We start from the raw sequence: 18,990 nt of genomic DNA on the forward strand, positions 1-18,990 counted from the left end.
CACCCCAGAGGCTCCTGCCCCTGGAGTCCAGGCAGCTCAGCAGTGCTCACAGCCTGCCTGTGCTACCTGGAGACTGTACGTGTGGTCGGGGCCTGAGGGCTGCTGGGACAGAGATGGCTTTATATCCCTGCCCCTACACGGCCCCAGGGTCTGTCAGGGCCTTCCTTGCTCCAGGGGCCAGGAGGGGCTCTGGGATCGATCCCTCTGTGCTGGCTTCCGCAGGCTGCATCACATAGTGCACCCAGGCCCAGACAGTGCCGAAAGCCCCCACTAGCCCCGTGATTGCCCCATGTCCATGGGGCAGGCATAAGTCCTCTCATCTGGCCCAGAGGTACCCAGAGCCCAAGGGCTAGTAACCTTGCTGTAGAGCGAGAACCTCCTCAGCCAGCCCCTTGCTCCCTTCAGTGTCTAGCTGCCAAGGGGGCGGGAGAGGTCTGCCAAGCTCCAGGAATGCAGCCCACTGGCCCCAGGGACTGGGTGTGGAGGGGATGGCGAAGCTGGCTCTGGGCTGCCCAGCAGGAGGCACCAGCACTGCTCCGCAGGCCCAGGCAGGGCAAGCCTCACCCAGGTCTCTCCTGGTGCCGCTTGCTTGGCCAGGCCCCTGCTGCTCCTGCAGGGGCGCCCCAGGAGAGGGCTGGGACGGGGAAAGGAGAGTCTGGACAGGCGCTGGTCTCACATCTAAACAGAGCTTTATTAACAGCAGCAGCCAGTCACATACAGAACAACAGGGACCCCGGGACCCAGCCCTCTGGCGCCTGAAGCAGGAGGGAGCTGGGCTGCATGGAAAGGAAAGGCAGGGCCGTGAGACAGCCCCCATCAGGTGCTCGTGGGAGGGGAACTGGGCAGATCCCTGCGCTCAGCACCGGGCCAGCCACGCACAGCGCCTCAGGAAGCAGTCTCAAGGGGGCTGCACACCAGGGAGCAGCGTGCACTCAGCCGAACACCAACAGCGCCACCACGGGTTCAGGGTCTCCGACATCTTCATGACCAACTGCAGGGAATGCAGGCAGGTGCTGCCAGGCCCAGGCGGAGCTGCTCTTGGGAGGCACCGCCCAGCATGCCAGATATCCATGGCCAGGCACTAATGGAGCCTGCCTTTGAAGGTCTCTGGGGTCATCTCACTAGAGGCCTGATCTGCCTGCGTGAGGCAGCACTGCCACTAGAGTACAGCGCGTGGGGCCAGAGAGCTCCCTGGGGACAGGGCGGTGGGGGGTTTCAATCCATTTACCACTGGGAGGCTAGGGACACAGCTGGCTAGTGACAGCCGAGAGGAGCAGTGGTGGCCAAAGAGCTGCCCCTGGCTGCCAGGGAGCTGGGCACGTCTGTGGTGGAGGATGGGGGCTGCCAGAGGGCGGGAGCAGCATGCTTGGGACACAACGAGGCAGTGACATTCCCTGAAGCAAGACAGCAGCTCCTGACATGGTGCAGAGCAAAGCAGTTTATACACCCCCAACCCTGCCCCCTGTGCGCCCAACCCCACGCAGCACAGGCAGTGGCCGAAGGATGGAGAGTGTCCCTCACCCCAGAATAGCCCAGGGCGAGTCCTTCCAAAATCATGAGCCCACTGCAGCTCAGCTGCCCCCAGCCCCACTGTCCTTCCCGAAGAGCTGGTGAGGGGATCATGGGTCAAAATAAACTAGAACATGAGAACCAACAACGAGATGCCAAGAAAACACTATACCAAATGGCCATGGGGGAGCAGGGCTGGGGCGGGTGCAGTGACACAGTGAGCTGGGGCTGGCACAGGGACAGGAGGTTACCCTACTCTCCACATCAGCGGACGTGCACGTGCTAGTCCTTGGCCCGGCCGATGATGGCCAGAATGTAGAGGAAGATCTGGATAATATCCGTGTAGAGGTTGAGGGCGGCGAAGACGTACTCCTCTGGGCTCAGGGCCAGCTGCTTGTTCCCCAGGAGCATCTGAGTGTCCACCGCTAGGAACTGCAAGGGGTGGGGAGATGTCATCCAGGAGCAAGGTGCCAGCCCTGGCACCAAGCCCGCCGCAGCAGCACGCTTTCAGCATGGATCATGCCCAGGTACCCAGCTCCAGGCCTTGCCAGCAGCTCTGACGGGGAGAACGTAGCCTGCCACCCTGCACACCCAGGGCTCACAGCGCATGGCATGGCGTGGCGTGGCAGGAGAGATGGTCCATGCCAGGCTGCGCCTCTTGCCCTCTGCACATGGGGGTGCTCTGGAAATGCTGCCAGGATGGAGGGGCATGGACAGCGCCATGCTCAGGAGCAGAGCACTGGGGGTTGGGTGATCCAAGGGGAAGGGCTGTCCCTAGCCATCACTGACACCGCCCTGCCAAGCCCTCCCTCCCTCTCTGAGCAGGGTCTCCAACACCCCTCCGACTCTAGATACGAGCACGGGTCCCAGAGCCGGCCCAGACAGGGCTCTCTGGCTTGGGAGTGAGAGCTGTGACTTGGCCGCTGCTGCTGGTGGGTGGGAAGGGACCATCTCAAGAACAGGGGTGTTTATCCAGGCGTGATGACTGGTCCCACAGCTGCCACTGGGACCAGCTGTTGATGCCCTCCCCCACCCCAGGCAGGGGGAGCCAGGTTCCAGCTGGGACTAGGCAGGAGCAGGAGGTGCCACGATGAGGGTCTGAAGCTACTGCCAGTTCTAGAGCAGTCCCCACCACACAGCTCCAGGCCTACCCTCCAGCAACGCGCTCTCAGGGGCACAGGGATATGGTGGCCATAGCAAACCAGGATTTTAAGGCCTGAGGGGCGCAGGGCCCATGACCCTGAGGGTTTGGTTTCTCAGCTGTGGTGAGGCAGCCACATCTCCACGGAGGAGCGGTTCATCAGGCAGAGCCTGTCCCCTTTGAGGCCCTGGCGAGCCCCTAGGCTGAGAGCTCTGGCTCCTGCCCATTCAGCTCCAGCCCAGGCCTTTTCCACTGGGCAGGGATCTGCAGGAGACAGTGTGGTGGCGCTGCCTCCACCCCCAGGAGCGCCCTGCCCCAGCAGACACTCACACAGGTGAAGAGCAGGGCTCCCAGCGAGGCGTAGACAATGTCCATGATGCGGTTCCGGATGAAGATACACAGGATGGAGAAGAGGATCAGCACCACCAGGCAGACGATCAGCACGCCCCGGCAGGAAGTGAAGTCATACTTGGTCTGCAGGAGAGGATGACGGGCCATCGGGGTGTCACACGTGGGGTCTCCAGCCCCTGCCCTCATGATGGGCCTGCGCCTGGCCCCAGTACTGCTCTGCCTGCTGGAGGAGCTGAAAGGAGCCCTGCTGTGGGCCCAGGTCTTTCTGCTTTCCAGGCAGCTCCCCCAGGAGCCCAGCCATGGGCCAGCTGCCCAGCCCCAGGCAAGGCTACGGCACAGCTGGGTCTGAGGGCGAATTCCCTGAGAACCAGCACAGGCAGCTGGCAGGCTGCATCTGGATTCTGCCAGCCCCACGGCGAGCTCCCAGGGACGCTGCCGCTCCCACTAAGCACAATCCACACCCAACGCAGCCTGAACATGCAGAGACATCAGCAGGCGGGTGCTGTACCTGCCCAAGGGCTCCAGAGCATCAACCCCTTAGCAGCATGAAGGCCCAGACAGTGCCAGGGAAGCTACTGCAGCAGGGACCGACTCCCAACGGCAGGTGTCTGGCTAAGGCTGAGATAGGAGGCACAACTGGGCAGTGACCCACAGGTGCTAGGCACCAGGTAGAGAGAGCTAGCAATGTCCCCAGGAGGGGGCAGCCTGGGGCTTCTGACTCCCCACTCTCACAGTTGGAGAAGGCAGATGCCAGCAAATCCCTCATTCCCCGAACAGCCACAGTAAAGGGATCCCGCTGGGTGGCCCAGCAGCCAGCTCCCAGGAGACCTGGGGATCGAGTGCTGGCGGGGAGGGAGCCCAGCCCCTCTCACCTGAAGGGAGAAGAGGACAACGGTGAAGCAGACGACGGCTGTGATGCCCACGGCCATGATGACGGCATCCGTTTCGTAGAAGCTGGCGATCATCCCCACCATGTAGGAGAGGCTGACAGTCAGGATGGACTGGAGAGAGGGGACATGCATTAGGGGGGATGGGCAGGTCAAGCAGAGCCAGGGCTGGGCAGGCATCTGGGTGAGGAGTGCCCCAGGCTGCTAGGGCAGCGGCCTGGGCACCACTGTCCAGCCCCGAGCTGCAAACCCTTAGCACCACAACAGCCTCATTCCCCTGGGAACCTTTTTGCAGCATGCACCGGGGAGCCCCAAGCTGGAAACCTACAACCAAAGGAGGGGCAGGGCCTGGAGAGTGCCCAGCTGGGGAGAACGGGGAACGAATGGTTTACAGCAGTGCTCCCCAACGTGGTGCCCGCAGGTGCCATGGATCCCCCAAAGCATTTATGTGCACCCGCCTAGTGTCCAGCAGGGGACCTGCCGGGGACAGAGAACTCATGCTGCGGGCATGGTGTTCTCTGTTCCCAGCAGGGGAGACAAGCTGCAGCCCCACGCCTGCCAGGGACAGAGAACTCTGGGGCTGCAGGCACCGGTGTTCTAGGTCCCTGGCAGGTGTGGGGCCACGTCTTAAGCCGGAGAGAAGCCACGTCCCTGCGCCTGCGGGGGACAGAGAACTCTGGGGCTGCAGGCACTGGTGTTCTTGGTCCACGGCAGGTGCGGGGCCCACCTAGTGCCCAGCAGAGAAGAGAATCTGGGGCCCCGTGCCTGCTGGAGACAGAGTACCAGGGCTGTGGGCACCAGTGTACTCTGTCCTCGCGGCTTTTCTCCAGCTTCTCTCTGGATTCGTATGTTATGTAATATGAATTTTTTGTTGGTATTATTTAACGTACAAATACAAAATAAGCCTTGAAAAATTGTTGGCACCCGCCACGCTCTTCTGAAAACGTCAGTGTGCTACTGGCCACAAGAAGGCTGGGGACTACTGGTTTACAGCCTTCGCCGGACCTGCTAAAAGCGTAGCACACGGCCATCAGCACAGGCTGGGCAGTGAGAAGGGGTCTCCACCCCCTGCCCCATGTAGCCAGCTCCCACCCAGCCAAAAAGGACGAGAAAGGATGACTAGCCCCATGTTCAGCTGGAAGCAAGTGTAATGAAATCTGGTGCCCCAGATCCACCAGGGACTGTGGCCATGGGGTTGTAACTGGCTCTGTACTTAGGACGTAGGGGCTGCACTTACGGTCCATGCTGACTCAAGAGAGTGCCCCTATGGGACTCCACCCCAGAGCCAGCAGCACAGTGCCTCCTAGTGCCTCCCTGGGCTCAACACCCCCTGCATCGCCCAGCCCCACCCCAGAAGGGCTGTCACAGCTCAGCACTCCTCGAAGGAGGCGCGAGACCATGGGGTGAGGGGTACAAGCACCCCACGTAAGCAGCTGGGTCGAGAGAACTCCCTGGAGTGCTCAGCACACAGCAAAGCTGAGCCTGGCCATGCCGTGCAGGAAGGGGAGTCGTACAGGGATGAGGTCAGTTCTCACACTTCACCCCTGGGCAGGAGGGCTGGCGCAGCGTAGGGAACAGCACGGGGATGAGAAGAGCAACTCCAGCCTGCCCCAGAGCAGAGGGCCCCTCCCAGCCCCAGACTGTCACCCCAAGCGAGGTGACTTCAGTGGTGGGGCTGCGAGAGCCGTGCTAGGCCCGCAAGCTGGCATTCACCAGGGCGACCAGGTTCCAGGGGTACTTGCGACGGAACTCCCCACAGCAGCTCAGCACGATCAGCGAGATGAAGAAGACGGCATAGGAGATATAGTACATCCAGACGTTGCGCCTCACAAAGCCCTTCATGCCCTTCACAAAGGTGAAGATGGCCACGAAGGCCAAGGTCACGCTCAGCTGGACGGTCAGCACAAGGAACACCTGCCGGAGCACAAGACATGGGTGAGGGCAGGTCCCCTCTCCCCTACTCTGGGGACTCTTCCCCTATGCAAAGAGGGGGCCACTCCCACCTCCTCAAGTGGGGATCACAGGTCCTTGGCCCCTGCCCCAGTGCACTGGGAGCCCCTCACCTTGCGGATGAAGGCCTGGCGGATACTCTTGTCATCCCAGTGGGTGATGGGGAAGTCCTGGTTGTCGTAGTATGAGGGCGGCCCGTCTTCATGGTAGTTACTGTGCAGCGGAGCTGGAGAAAGGGGAGTAAGGCAGAAGCTGGTGCCCAGACCTTCAGCCCTCCACCCACCCCGGCACCCAGGAATAACTAAGGGCATGGCTACACTTGGAGCGCTCCTGCGGCAGCAATTTGAAGTGTGAGTGTGGTCACGGCACCAGCGCTGGCAGAGAGCTCTCCCAGTGCTGCAGGTACTCCACCTGCGGCACTGTTTACACTGGTGCTTTACAGCCCTGTAACTTGCTGCGCTCAGAGGGGTGTTTTTTTACACGCCTGAGCGAGAAAGTTGCAGCGCTGTAAAGCGCCAGTGTAACCAAGGCCTAAGCTCTGGGGGAGTGGGCCCCGGGCCAGATGGGTGCTGGGCTCTACCGCACACACTGCAGCACTTTGTTCCACATCTCCAGCCCCAACCCTGAGGAGATCACAGCCTGGCTATGCCCCAGAAGCGGCAGCTCACCAACTCTGGTGGCCATGGTGCTAGGTCTCCAGGGCACATGGACAGGGCTCATTCCATCTTGCGGTGCCAGTGCCACACAGGGAAAGAAGAATAGCAGGTGAGAGGGGTCAGGCAGGGCTAGGTGCGGTGGGCAGAGCAGACTAGGAGCATGGCCATGCCTGCTATGCCGACACTTGGACATCCTTCCTGCTAGGACTCTACCATGGCCCACCTAAGGGCACCGGTGTAGGGAGGCAGGAGCCTACACTCTGTGCCTCTCAGAGGGCTGGAGGAAGCCTGGGGCTGCCCCCCATGCCCAGCCTGTCTTCCCCACCAGTTGGGAAGCTGGCTGCAGCTGGAGGGGCGGGGGTGGAGAGGAAGGAGAGGGGAGGGGAAGAGCAGCCATAGGTGCAGCTCAGCCACAGGGAGGAATTGCAGGCAGCTAAGAGGTGTGTCACTGCAGGGAGCTTGGCATTTCCTCCAGAGTGGGAGATCTCAGCGTGAAGGCGAGAGTCTGCCAGACCCCATCCTGGCCCCCCTCCCCGATGGTGGAGGGCCAGCAGGAAACAGGGCCCTGGCTCGTGGCTAGGCCTCACCTGCCCCAGGGAGCGGAGGCTGCAGGAGTCTCCTCTTCTCTCCCTAGGGTGCGAGAGGGCTGCAAGCAAAGGACTCCCCCTTCTTCTCCAGAGGAAGCAGCTGCTGCTGTCCCCAGGGCAGAGAAGCCCTCAGGGCTGCAGCAGCAGGGAGTGAGCAGGCAGAGCGCAGAGAGCACTGAGCCCCATAGATTCCTGTGACCTTGGCCAAGCCACACCACTCACCCAACCCACCACTCACTCAGACCCCCTGGGCCCTGTGCAGGATGGAGGGGCCCAGAGAGCTCAGACTGGGAGTGTTACCCACTGCCCCACCATGCCCAGGAGTCACAGGGCCACGACAGATCTCATTGCAAAGTGGGGTATAGGGACCAGTTTACACAGACACTGCATCAGGTTAACTGGCTTCCCTGTCTCTTCTAGGTCTGGATCCTGGCTTATTCTCACAGCACCAGCCCATGTGCTGTGAAAACTTTGTGAAAACTCACAGAAGGACAGTGAAGAAATTTGGCAGCATGTGACCTCCAGAAGAAGAAAGAGGAACATCCATGTACCAGCAATGCAGACACAGGTGAGTACTGTTTTCATGTTCTCTCCACAGTACTAATATAAAGAGTGGACTAGATGATACATCCGAGGGAAGGAGCAGAAGGAGACTCCACCGATTGGAAGGCACGAGATACGCTGTCCTAGGGATGGGGGGGTTCCATGACCACCGCTCCCAAGAGAAGGCGGCGGGTGGTGGCGGTCAGGGACTCCCTCCTCAAGGGAACTGAATCATCTATCTGCCGCCCCAACCAGGAAAACACGGAAGTCTGTTGCTTGCCAGGAGTTAGGATTCACGATGTGACGGAGAGGCTGCCGAGGCTCATCAAGCCCTCAGATCACTGCCCCTTCCTGCTTCTCCACGTGGACACCAATGATACTGCCAAGAATGACCTTGAGCGGATCACTGCAGACTATGTGGCTCTGGGAAGAAGGATAAAGGAGTTTGACATGCATCTGAGGAAGTGGGTATTCACCCACGAAAGCTCATGCTCCAAAACGTCTGTTAGTCTATAAGGTGCCACAGGATTCTTTGCTGCTTTTAAAGGAATTTGAGGCACAAGTGGTGTTCTCGTCCATCCTCCCTGTGCAGGGAAAAGGCCTGGGTAGAGACTGTCGAATCGTGGAAGTCAACGAATGGCTACGCAGGTGGTGTCGGAGAGAAGGCTTTGGATTCTTCGGCCATGGGATGGTGTTCCAAGGAGGAGGAGGCCTAGGCAGAGACGGGCTCCACCTAACGAAGAGAGGGAAGAGCATCTTCACAAGCAGGCTGGCTAACCTAGTGAGGAGGGCTTTAAACTAGGTTCACAGGGGGAAAGAGACCAAAGCCCTGAGGGAAGTGGGGAAATGGGATACCAGGAGGAAGCACGAGCAAGAGAGGAGACTCCTGTCTCAGACTGAGAAAGCGGGACAATCAGCGAGTTATCTTAAGGGCCTATACACAAATGCAAGAAGCATGGGAAACAAGCAGGGAGAACTGGAAGTCCTGGCACAGTAGAGGAACTATGGTGTGATTGGAACAGAGACTTGGTGGGATAACTCACATGACTGGAGCACTGTCACGGATGGATATAAACTGTTCAGGAAGGACAGGCAGGGCAGAAAAGGTGGGGGAGTTGCATTGTATGTAAGAGAGCAGTATGACTGCTCAGAGCTCCGGTATGAAACTGCAGAAAAACCTGAGAGTCTCTGGATTAAGTTTAGAAGTGTGAGCAACAAAGGTGATGTGGTGGTGGGAGTCTGCTATAGACCAGGGGGATGAGGCTTTCTTCTGGCAACTAACAGAAGTTACTAGGTCACAGTTCTCTGGTTCTCATGGGAGACTTCAAATCACCGATACCTGCTGGGAGAGCAATACAGCAGTGCACAGACAATCCAGGAAGATTTTGGAAAGTGTAGGGGACAATCTCCTGGTGCAAGTGCTGGAGGAACCAACTAGGGGCAGAGTTCTTCTTGACCTGCTGCCCACAAACAGGGAAGAATTAGTAGGAGAAGCAAAAGTGGATGAGAACCTGGGAGGCAGTGACCATGAGATGGTCGAGTTCAGGATCCTGACACAAAGAAGAAAGGAGAGCAGCAGAATACAGACCCTAGAGTTCAGAAAAGCAGACTTTGACTCCCTCAGGGAACTGATGGGCAGAACTCCCTAAGAGAATAACATGAGGGGGAAAAGGAGTCCAGGACAGCTGGCTGCATTTTAAAGAATCCTTACTGAGGCTGCAGGAACAAACCATCCCGATGCGTAGAAAGAATAGTAAATATGGCAGGAGACCAGCTTGGCTTAACAGTGAAATCCTTGCTGATCTTAAACGCAAAAAAGAAGCTTACAAGAAGTGGAAGATTGGACAAATGACCAGGGAGGAGTATAAAAATATTGCTCAGGCATGCAGGAGTGAAATCAGGAAGGCCAAATCACCCTTGGAGTTGCAGCTAGCAAGAGATGTTAAGAGTAACAAGAAGGGTTTCTTCAGCAGAGGGACCTAGACAAATTAGAGGACTGGGCCAAAAGAAACCTGATGAGGTTCAACAAGGACAAGTGCAGAGTCCTGCACTTAGGACAGAAGAATCCCATTCACTGCTACAGACTAGGGACCGAGTGGCTAGGCAGCAGTTCTGCAGAAAAGGACCAAGAGGTTACATTGGACGAGAAGCTGGATATGAGTCAACAATGTGCCCTTGTTGCCAAGAAGTCTAACAGCATTTTGGGCTAGATAAGTAGGGGCATTGCCAGCAGATCGAGGGACAAGATCATTCCCCTCTATTCAGCACTGGTGAGGCCTCATCTGGAGTACTGTGTCCAGTTTTGGGCTCCACACTACAAGAAGGATGTGGAAAAATTGGAAAGAGTCCAGCGGAGGGCAACAAAAATGATTAGCGTGCTGGAGCACATAACTTATGAGGAGAGGCTGAGGGAACTGAGATTGTTTAAGTCCGCAGAAGAGAAGAGTGAGGGGGGATTTGATAGCTGCTTTCAACTACCTGAAAGTGGGTTCCAAAGAGGATGGATCTAGACTGTTCTCAGTGGTAGCAGATGACAGAACAAAGAGTAATAGTCTCAAGTTCCAGTAGAGGCGGTTTAGGTTGGGTATTAGGAAAAACTTTTTCACTGAGAGTGGTGAAGCACTGGAATGGTTCCCTAGGGACGTGGTGGAATCTCCTTCTTCAGGAGTTTTTAAGGTCAGGCTTGACAAAGCCCTGGCTGGGATGATTTCGTTGGGTTTGGTCCCGCTTTGAGCAGGGGGTTGGACTAGAGACTTCCTGAGGTCCCTTCCAACCCTGAGATTCTAGGATTCTATGGCCAGAGCCCACCACATAACCCAGATCCCCTCACTTGGCCCCCCAGGGATGGGGCTGGCTCTGCATCTTTCACTCCATTTCCTGGCAGCTCACCCCACCCTTGAGGCCCAGCTGCAGAGTGGACACAGGTATTATCTCTAGGGTGACAGTAGGTGCAGCGCAGACGTGGAGGGAAGAGCTGAGAGCCCCAGGAGGAGTCTGGGAGCTCTGCATGGTAGCAGGTCAGAAGCACCACCAGCTGCAGCAGACTTTGGAGAGAGGCCTCCAACTGGACTGGCAGCACCTGCTGTGACTCCAGGCAGGCAGAACGCAGCCTGAGTGCTGGGAGGATTCGAGTCTCACTCAGCTCTACAGGGGGATGGGGCAGCTCCCCCAAGCATGCCCTCCCCACTGCCCCTGCCCTGCCTCCCATGGAAGCAGCAATGTCACTTACAGCCTTGATCCTCTGAGACTATGGGCTGTGGCTGGGCATATGGCGGCTGCATATACGGCCCTGATGGATACGGCCCCTGAGGATACGCGCCTGCCGGTGGATATGGCCCCTGAGCGTATGGGGCCGATGGGTACGGCCCAGGCCCTTGAGGGTACGGGCCCTGCGGAAAGCCCGGCTGGTTGTAAGGTCCTGGCTGGAACTGGGGCTGTGGATAGGGTGCTGCCGGGTAGGGGGGCTGTGCGTAGGCTGGCGGGGCAGCAGGCTGCTGCCCAGGGAAGGCAGGGCTTGGACTGGGGAAGCCATCGCCCGACACCAGGAAGCTCTTCTCGTGGGACATGTTCCCAGGCGCTCACTGCCACTTCAGTGCTGAGGAGAAAACACACAGAGGGGGCGTTAGAGGCCGTGCTCCTGAGTCCCCCCACTGGCAGCCAGTCGCAGCCCGAGGGGCCCCCCAAAGCCCAGCCTCCCAGGCAGCTCCTGGACCCATCCTTCTCAGAGCTGACAGGACTGGAAGCCCCTCCCCATGGCTGCCCCACAGCTGCCGCCACCCCCCCATTGCCTCCCCGTCCCCCCCAGCCTCACTCAGGGGGCCCACATCACCCGCCCGTGAGGCAGCAGAATCTCTGCTAGGGAGCAGGCTGACCCAGTTCCTGCAGCTCCGTTGCCACGGTAACCAGGGCCTAGCGCCAGCTTCCCCTCGGCGCTCCGGCTGGAGACGGGTGTGGGGCAGCGGCAGGGCCGGCATCTGCCCTGTGGAGACTCCCCTAGAGCCCAGCCCAGCCCCTATTTCCAACTGGGGCACCACTGCTCAGCTCTCCCTCCGGGCCTGCCCTGGCCCCCAGCCACTCTGACTCCTGCTCCGCTGCCTCCGAGGCCCCCTTGCTCCCACCCAGGCCCAGCCCTGGCACCTGCCAGCTCGGCGGGAAAGGGGGCGCCTGGCGAGGGGCACTGGGGCCAGATGGTCTGGGGAGGGCCTTTCGTTCAGCCGCCACGAGCGAGCTGTTCCTCCCTGCTCCCCACAGGGCTCTCAGTTCCACGCTCCTGGCAGCCCCCTTCCCTCCTGGCTGCACAGCAAACTCCGAGGGCGCACAGAGGGAACAGCAGCCGGGACTGGGCAGGGGAGGCCAGGTGCTGGAGCCGGGCCGGCCCAGCCCTACAGAGGAGCCCCCAGCAAGGAGCAGGACGGAGCTGCTGACACCTGGCAGGCCAAACGGAAGGCCCTACTGGGCCAGATCTGGCTGTCAGGGGGCTGCCTTGGGGCTAGGATGACCAGATAGTGTGAAAAATCGGGATGGGGTCAGGGGCTAAACAGGCACCTATATAAGACAAAGCCCTGAAGTATCACAACTGCTAGTATAAACATCAGGACATCTGGTCACACTACTCGGGGTGCCCTGTGACTGCACGGGTGGCAGGTGCCTGCACTGCCCAGAAGGAGAGCGGGGCTTGGGGGATTTCTGAGACCCAGTTGAACTCCACGTGTGTCTACACAGCCATTTTCCAAGCGCAAGCCCAAGCCAGGCTGGGGCGGGGAGGCTGCTGTACAGAGGTACCTGAAGCACCTTGGGCAGTCACAGCTCAGGATGGGCAGAAGGGCCCCACGCACAGACTTCTCCGCAAGGAAGCCCTGAGCACTCAGCACACACCAGGACATCATCTTTGGGCTAGCCCTGGCCAGAGACCCCAGCCTACATGAAAGAGTTAGAGCAAGAGGGCAGCTGGGCAGGGCGGCTGACCACCCTCCCCAGGGAAGGGCTGGGCCTGGCCCGCTGCAGGAAAGTTCCTTCAGCCCTCCCCAGCAGCTGGGTCTGCTCTGGCTTGTTAGTTTGACTTCAGAGGATGAGTGTGGGAGCTCACAGCTCCCCACCAGAGGGGCAGAAGTGCTGCCTCAAACAGAGAGCATCCCCTATGCCCAGGCAGGACTGTTACGCAGGCCTCCTTCACTCAACAGCTGGCAATGACCTGCCTGTTTTCCAGTCACTTAGCCAATCTCCCCAGGCTTTTCCAGGGAGACATGGCCCCCATTAACCCCCCACAAGGCTCCCCTCCACCTACCCATCCACAGAACTTCCCCTCTGCCCATATCCCTGCTCCTGGACCACCCCCCCCCCCACCGCAGGGACCTCAGCTGCCCCTCTGGTCACCACAGGGCTCCCCCCGTGCCCCAGACCACTCTGCCCAGCACACAGAAGCAAAGGACAAGCCCATTTTTCCTCTTTCCAGTAGTGGCAACTACAGCCCAACAGTGCCAGCTGCGCCGCGTACCAAGGCACTCATGGGGTTAACGGAGAGGGCAGAAGCAGGCTACTCCTTTTTTACACGGCATTCCTATGTCCCGTTTGGGTTTCACGTAGGCTCCTGCCATGACAGGTTGGCACGCAGTGAAACAGAAGGGGTGCCACAATGCCAGCAGGCCTGGGAGCCAAAGCCATAGTACACCCCACCCAGAACACTAGTGGCCAGCACCGTCTCCAGGGCTCCCTCCCTGCCTGTGCTGCACAGGGCTGACCACAGAGTGCAGGCTGTGTTCAGGGGCTGGCAGGCAGAGCTCTCCAGGTTGGAGCTACCTGGTATTGCCCAGCCCCCAGCAAGGCAACGCCCCTTCTTGTAAACACCAGGGCTCATTTCTCAGGCAGCAGCAGCAGGAGCTGGGCCTGCTGCCACAGGGATTATGGGAAATCCCATCTAATTTCCAGCATCAGCTGGCCCCACTCACGTGACACCGTGCTGGGCTGGCACTTGCATTGCAGGGAGTCCAACTTTCTCCGGCAAGTAATTTACAAACACAGCTGCACCCTCGGCCAGAAGGGCTGAAACCCCACAGAGCAGCGTCCACCTTGGCACCACCCAGGGGATTTAACATCTTCACTGACACCCAGCCAGGGTCAGCCACGCAGCCTAAGCACCCAGAGCTCCCAGATGCCCGGCACAGCCCCTGCATAGCACACACCCCTCCTCGGGGCACAGCAGCTCCCAGGAATGCCCACACACACATGCACACACCCAGAATGGGTGCTTCCTTCAGTCCTGGCGAGAAACGCAAACCCCTGTTTATCCCCAGGTGCAGTACAGCTGCACTGCCAGCTTCCCATCTGGCAATACTCCTCCTTGGGCTGGGGCCACCCTTAGGAGCGGGAAGGGGGTGTGACGAAGTGGGACTATTTGGTAATATTTTTATGAGGTCCGTTTGTGCCCCAGTTTCCCACAGCTTCTGCACAGTTGCCCGCTGTGTGCTCCCCAGGCAGGCTGAGACACACAGGTGGGTGGTGCCCAACTTTCCAGACCGTAGCCCCATATCAGTGGAGTAGCTGAGAAGACAATGGCAAAGCCAGTTGCCTGGACATTGACACCTAGCATCCAGGGACCCAGAGGGATGTGGACTTTCCTGCCTCTCCTTGGGGAAGACTTACAGTCTTACCCCCATGGGTCTCAGGCTGGGGAAAGTGCTGGCTGCTGGAAGGAGCCAGGGATCTCACCTAGTGCCTGACTAAGGTGGTCAGATGGACAGCCAGGGCTGGAACCATGGGGGTCACTACAGCTCGGCTGGGCTCTGGGTCAACCAGATGAGATGATGCTCTAGGCTCCCCTCAGGCCGGCCTGTGCTGCGTGCGAGGTACAGAACCAGCTCTTTCGCAGCACAGCATGTGTGTCACTGACCACATAGCGCAAGACGCGCTGGCCCCTTGGAGGGACAAGCCTCCCTCAGGCTATGTCAGTGGGATAAGCAGAGCGGAGTGAGGGGCTGCAGGCCCAGTTCAAGGAGGGGGTAAGGCTGGGTGGCTACCCCAAGGCAGAGTGAGACACCTTGGGGGTCAGGCCCATTGCAGGGTTCGCCCTAGAGACACCGTTCCAAAGCTGGGGCCAGGTACCGTGCCTGAGAGTCCAAGACCGGGTGCCTATTTGTCCTCAGTCTCTCTGCTCAGACTCACCTTGACCAATCCTACTGCTGAGCAGGTGTCTGGAGACCTCAATTCCTCCCCCCCCACAATCCTCCCAGGTGCCCCTTCTCAGACTAGGCAGTCAGAAACACTCCATGCCAACCTGGGCCTGAGCCTGCACCAGGCCAACTGCCCACTGCTCATCATAATAGGAGAAATACCCATCTCCTAGAACTGGAAGGGACCCTGCAGGGTCATCGAGTCCAGCTCCCTGCCTTCACTAGCAGGACCAAGTACTGATTTTTGCCCCAGATCCCTAAATGGCCCCCTCAAGGATTGAACTCACAACTCTGGGTTTAGCAGGCCAGTGTTCAAATCACTGAGCTATCCCTCCCCCAAAAGAACAACAACTTCCGCCGTAGTTGGCAGGATTTGAACCTGAGCAGAGAGATCCCAGTGCTAAAAGCCACCCAGGCCTGCAGCATCACAGCACAGAGGAGGTCAGCGGGGCAGGGCCCCTTCTGCCTGCCCCACCAGCAAAGCCCACTGCACAGCTGCCCCAAACTTCCCTCCCCTCCCCCAGGGGTATGCTGGGTAGCACCGCACACATTGCCACCTCCCATGCATTCGCATCAGCAATAAGATGCAGTGCAGACGGCAAAGGCAGCTCTGGCCCAGGGCCAGCAACGTGGTGCCCCTGCCTGCCCCACTCTTTCAGGGGCTGAACAGCTGGCAAGGAGCCCCAGTGAAGAGGTTCCCTCCTCTCCCAGGCAGCGTGGCACCGAGAAGCAGCCTAGACAAGTACCAGGCTATGCCCATTTAGAGGGCAATTTAACCTGCTCTCACACCCCCTCTGTGGGCCCTGCACTACCTGCACCTTCCAGGCAGAGCCTCGGTCAACATGCAGCAGGAGTCAGATGGAAAGGGCAGCCGCCCCAGATCTATTCTAATGCTGTTACATAAAGGGCTGGTGTTTCCCTCAGCGAGTCCTGCCAGTCACAGGACTCTGAACAAGTCACAAGGATCCAGAGGAGGATGAGGAGCAGAGAGATGAGAGACCAGGACCGCTCAGGAAGAGGTGGGATCCCAGTGCACCTAGCACCATCACTGTGTGGGGCCAGAGGGACAGACTGAGGGTCCAGAGAAGGCCCCCAGTCTAGTCACCCCACCGTGTAACATGACAGTGGGGCACTCAGAGCTCTGTCCCTGGAGACCTAAAGAGCCACAGCCTCCCTCACTCAGAAGAGCTGGAGGACAGGTCCACCAATGGAAAGTAGCCATGCTGGTCAGGGACTCAGCCCCCTGCGCTAGGGGTCCCCAACTGCCAGAACCGGGGACCGAATGACAGGGTGGATCACTCAAGGATTGCCCTGTTCTATCCATGCCCTGATACTTCGACACTGGCAAAGGACAGGATCTATACGTTCTGGAGCTCCTGCCCTCCCCAGCTTTGGGACACCACAAGGCCTGTTTGCTATCTGCAGCTGACTGTGGGGCAGCAGTGGGTTTTGCAGGGATCAGGAGATGGCTGGGTTCCTGGCATGGCGCCATAAGGCACATTTCTGGCCACTCTGCTACAGCGAAACAAATGACCAGGTTCTAGGCACATTAGCATCTTGCAGCGACCTAACGGACTGTGCTGTGGCCCTGAGCCACCTAACGCCAGTGTCCCCTGTGCAGGTGGATGACCAAGAACCCTTTATAGCATCAATCACAGCAGCAGCTGCAATGCATGAGCAGCACTGCACTGCAATATTCCAGGAGTTCTTGGCCCTCATGCTTCAGGCTACAAACTGCTCACCAGCTTGAGAGGCGTGGGGCTGGGGGATCCTCCCCCTGGCTAGGACATCGTCAGGCAGAGATTTACAGCCCATCCAAGGCACTTCGAGCACCTTCCACCCCCACCCCCCAACCACACACACAGTTATGAGCATTTTCCTGCCAGACCCGGGACCCCAGACTGACTAGGAGATCTGCTACCGGACAGCCAAGGCAGGCAATTCCAGATATGATGGGCCCCTGGTGTGGCCGGCTACCTCCTCCCTCTGATCTGTTGACAGGCTCCCTGGCACCAGGAATCTAAGCATTACTCAGCCAGCAAGAATGCAGAGACTGGTATGGAGGAGGACGCGGGGTGGGGTGGGGGGGTCTGAGCTGAGAAACTCCAAGACATGGAGATGCAATCCCCAGCGGTGGAAGGAAGGGGGAGGGACAGCAGGCACAGGAACAAGACCCCAAAACAATCCAGGACAGAAAAAAGGCCTCCTGACCTAAGTCACTTGCTCCATGCCTCACCCCTACAGGGCATGTGAGGTCTCAATCCAAACCAGATACCCTCCCCAGCATGTCTCAGATACATACGGCCCTGGGTGGCGTCGGTGCCTGCCAATGCCACAGCAAGCAGAGTCCGTGTGCAGGCCTGGTGGTCCCGGAGCTGTGCTGAGAGGAAGGCCCAGATCAGGCTATTATCTTCTCAGCCACCCGAGCAGAGTGGGGTGGGGCAGGGGGGGTCTCCTCCCCAGAGTAGAGCCCGATTCCTGAGCAGGGTGGCTGCACAGCCTGCTGAGACACAGGCTGAAATGCCAGGCAGAGTCCAGAGCACAGCAGTTTCCTTCTCAGCAGCCTCCAGCCCTGCCTGGAAAATACCCTTCTCTCAGCTGCAATAAATAAACCCGCTCCATCGAGGGGGTGGGAGAGAAACAGCTTCAGCTGTCAGGCAGCGACACAGCTAGCAGCAGCAGCTCTAACACAGCTGCTCTCCACGCGCAGCCTCCTCACTCTAATCCTGCTGGGTGCTTCGCTATCTTAATCCCATGCCTGTGACAGCGCCACACACAGCGCCAGGCCCCCGCAGGAGGAGCGAACTGGACAAAGCTACAGCCATCACAACTCCGAGTCAGAGATGGATGCCAAAACCTGCCCCCTTCTCCTAGCTTCAGCAGCCCAGCGCTTCTCCCCAGCTGCAAAGACAGCACTAAGGGATGATCCCAGGAGCCCCAGGGAATTGCTGGCAGTCACACCCATTGCTGCTGCGCTGCCTGCCAGAGTGTGCAGACAGGAGAGCATCACACACTGCAGCAGAGGGCTGGGAACAGGCAGGAGAGAGGAATGCAGCACAGGTACCTATGGACACAGCCACAAATCCGCCCAGGAAGCACTGAAGCCTGGGGATCTACAAACAAGTACGGCTGGAAGAAAATCATGGCCTGCAATTCTGTTGCGGAAACTGCAACTGTTAACACCATAACTTTCTGCAGCTCGTGGCCCCTGCACCAGATCACACCAAATCTGGCCCAGCCACCTCCATTCACGTTGGCCTTTGAGAGCCAAACAGGACACAGGGCGTCTCCTCTGTCCTGCTGCCCTGCCTTGAATTGCCACTTCAACAAACTGCAACAGCACATTGGGAACCAGGAATCCCAATGTTCTGACAGGCTGAACAACCCGAGACCGGCAGGAACACCAGCTCCCGGCACCTGGGCTTGGCATGCTGAGGGGACAGGGAGGATTACGCAGCTCCAAGAAAAGCGCCTTGCTCGCAGCTGAAGCCACCCTGCTTGATTTGCAGCCCAAAGGCTGCGGGCTTGGGCTAGTGCCCGAAGCAGGAACCCAAACCAAAGGGAAAGGGGCTGGCAGTCCCTGCTTGGCTGGACCAGAGCACCAGGAAGCCAGCAGCACAAGGAGGAAGCTGCGGGGTGACAGCAGGGCCTGGGAGTGCCTGATGGGGCTGCAGTTAGCAAGAGGTGGTTAATCCCATCACAGGACAGGAGGAGGAGGCTGTCCCCACCACAGGGGATACTAAGACCCCACAGCACCATTTCCCGGCCAAGCTTTGCGGGAAGTGCCAATAAGCAGCTTTGCTCTAACTCTGTAATTCCACAACGCAGCCTATTTATGGCGTCTGAAATCCTAATCCTGTCACCTTAGCGAGGCACTGTGAGTCCTGGGGGCACTGAACCCCTATGGACATCCTGAGGGGACTCCCCATCCCCAGGGTCAGCAGTAGACACCCCTGCCCCCCCACCCCCTGCAGCAAGGCCTGCTCCTCCCACAGCCAGCAAGGAGAGCTTGTACCCCAGCCCAGGGATTCGCTGGGCCAGATGCTGACACTAGATGAGACTCCCTGCTCTCCCCCAGCCCCATGTGGGGTGCAAGCTGTGGTCTTGATTCAGCTGCACCGCAGGCCCTGGGAAACTGCTCGAGGCTTCCTCTGTGGACCTGCTCTGGCTGGCCAGTGGGCCAGAATTAGAGGCTGCTCA

The 18,990-nt window shown here is 59.0% G+C and overlaps 1 protein-coding gene across 4 annotated transcripts in view; it reads right to left on the reverse strand.

Annotated features, from left to right (window-relative positions):
• Nucleotides 1-670: 670 nt before the first annotated feature.
• Nucleotides 671-18,990, reverse strand: part of GRINA (glutamate ionotropic receptor NMDA type subunit associated protein 1) — a 29,329-nt gene continuing 11,009 nt past the window's right edge. Inside the window, exons 1-8 of one of the 4 annotated variants that reach the window (XM_030554092.1) lie at nt 17,093-17,749; nt 10,854-11,219; nt 6,507-6,563; nt 5,952-6,064; nt 5,602-5,802; nt 3,874-4,002; nt 2,981-3,124; nt 671-1,941 (exon numbers count right to left, since the gene is read on the reverse strand). In XM_030554092.1, the coding sequence (XP_030409952.1) occupies nt 1,792-1,941; nt 2,981-3,124; nt 3,874-4,002; nt 5,602-5,802; nt 5,952-6,064; nt 6,507-6,563; nt 10,854-11,190 (1,131 nt within the window). In that variant the 5' untranslated portion in view covers nt 11,191-11,219; nt 17,093-17,749 and the 3' untranslated portion in view covers nt 671-1,791. Of the gene's footprint in view, nt 1,942-2,980; nt 3,125-3,873; nt 4,003-5,601; nt 5,803-5,951; nt 6,065-6,506; nt 6,564-10,853; nt 11,220-12,406; nt 12,542-17,092; nt 17,750-18,990 lie in introns of those variants that run through there. The other 3 variants (XM_030554093.1, XM_030554091.1, XM_030554094.1) reach the window with 3 other exon arrangements.

The sequence above is a fragment of the Gopherus evgoodei genome, chromosome 2 (assembly GCF_007399415.2).
Source record: "Gopherus evgoodei ecotype Sinaloan lineage chromosome 2, rGopEvg1_v1.p, whole genome shotgun sequence".
NCBI lineage: Eukaryota > Metazoa > Chordata > Testudines > Testudinidae > Gopherus > Gopherus evgoodei.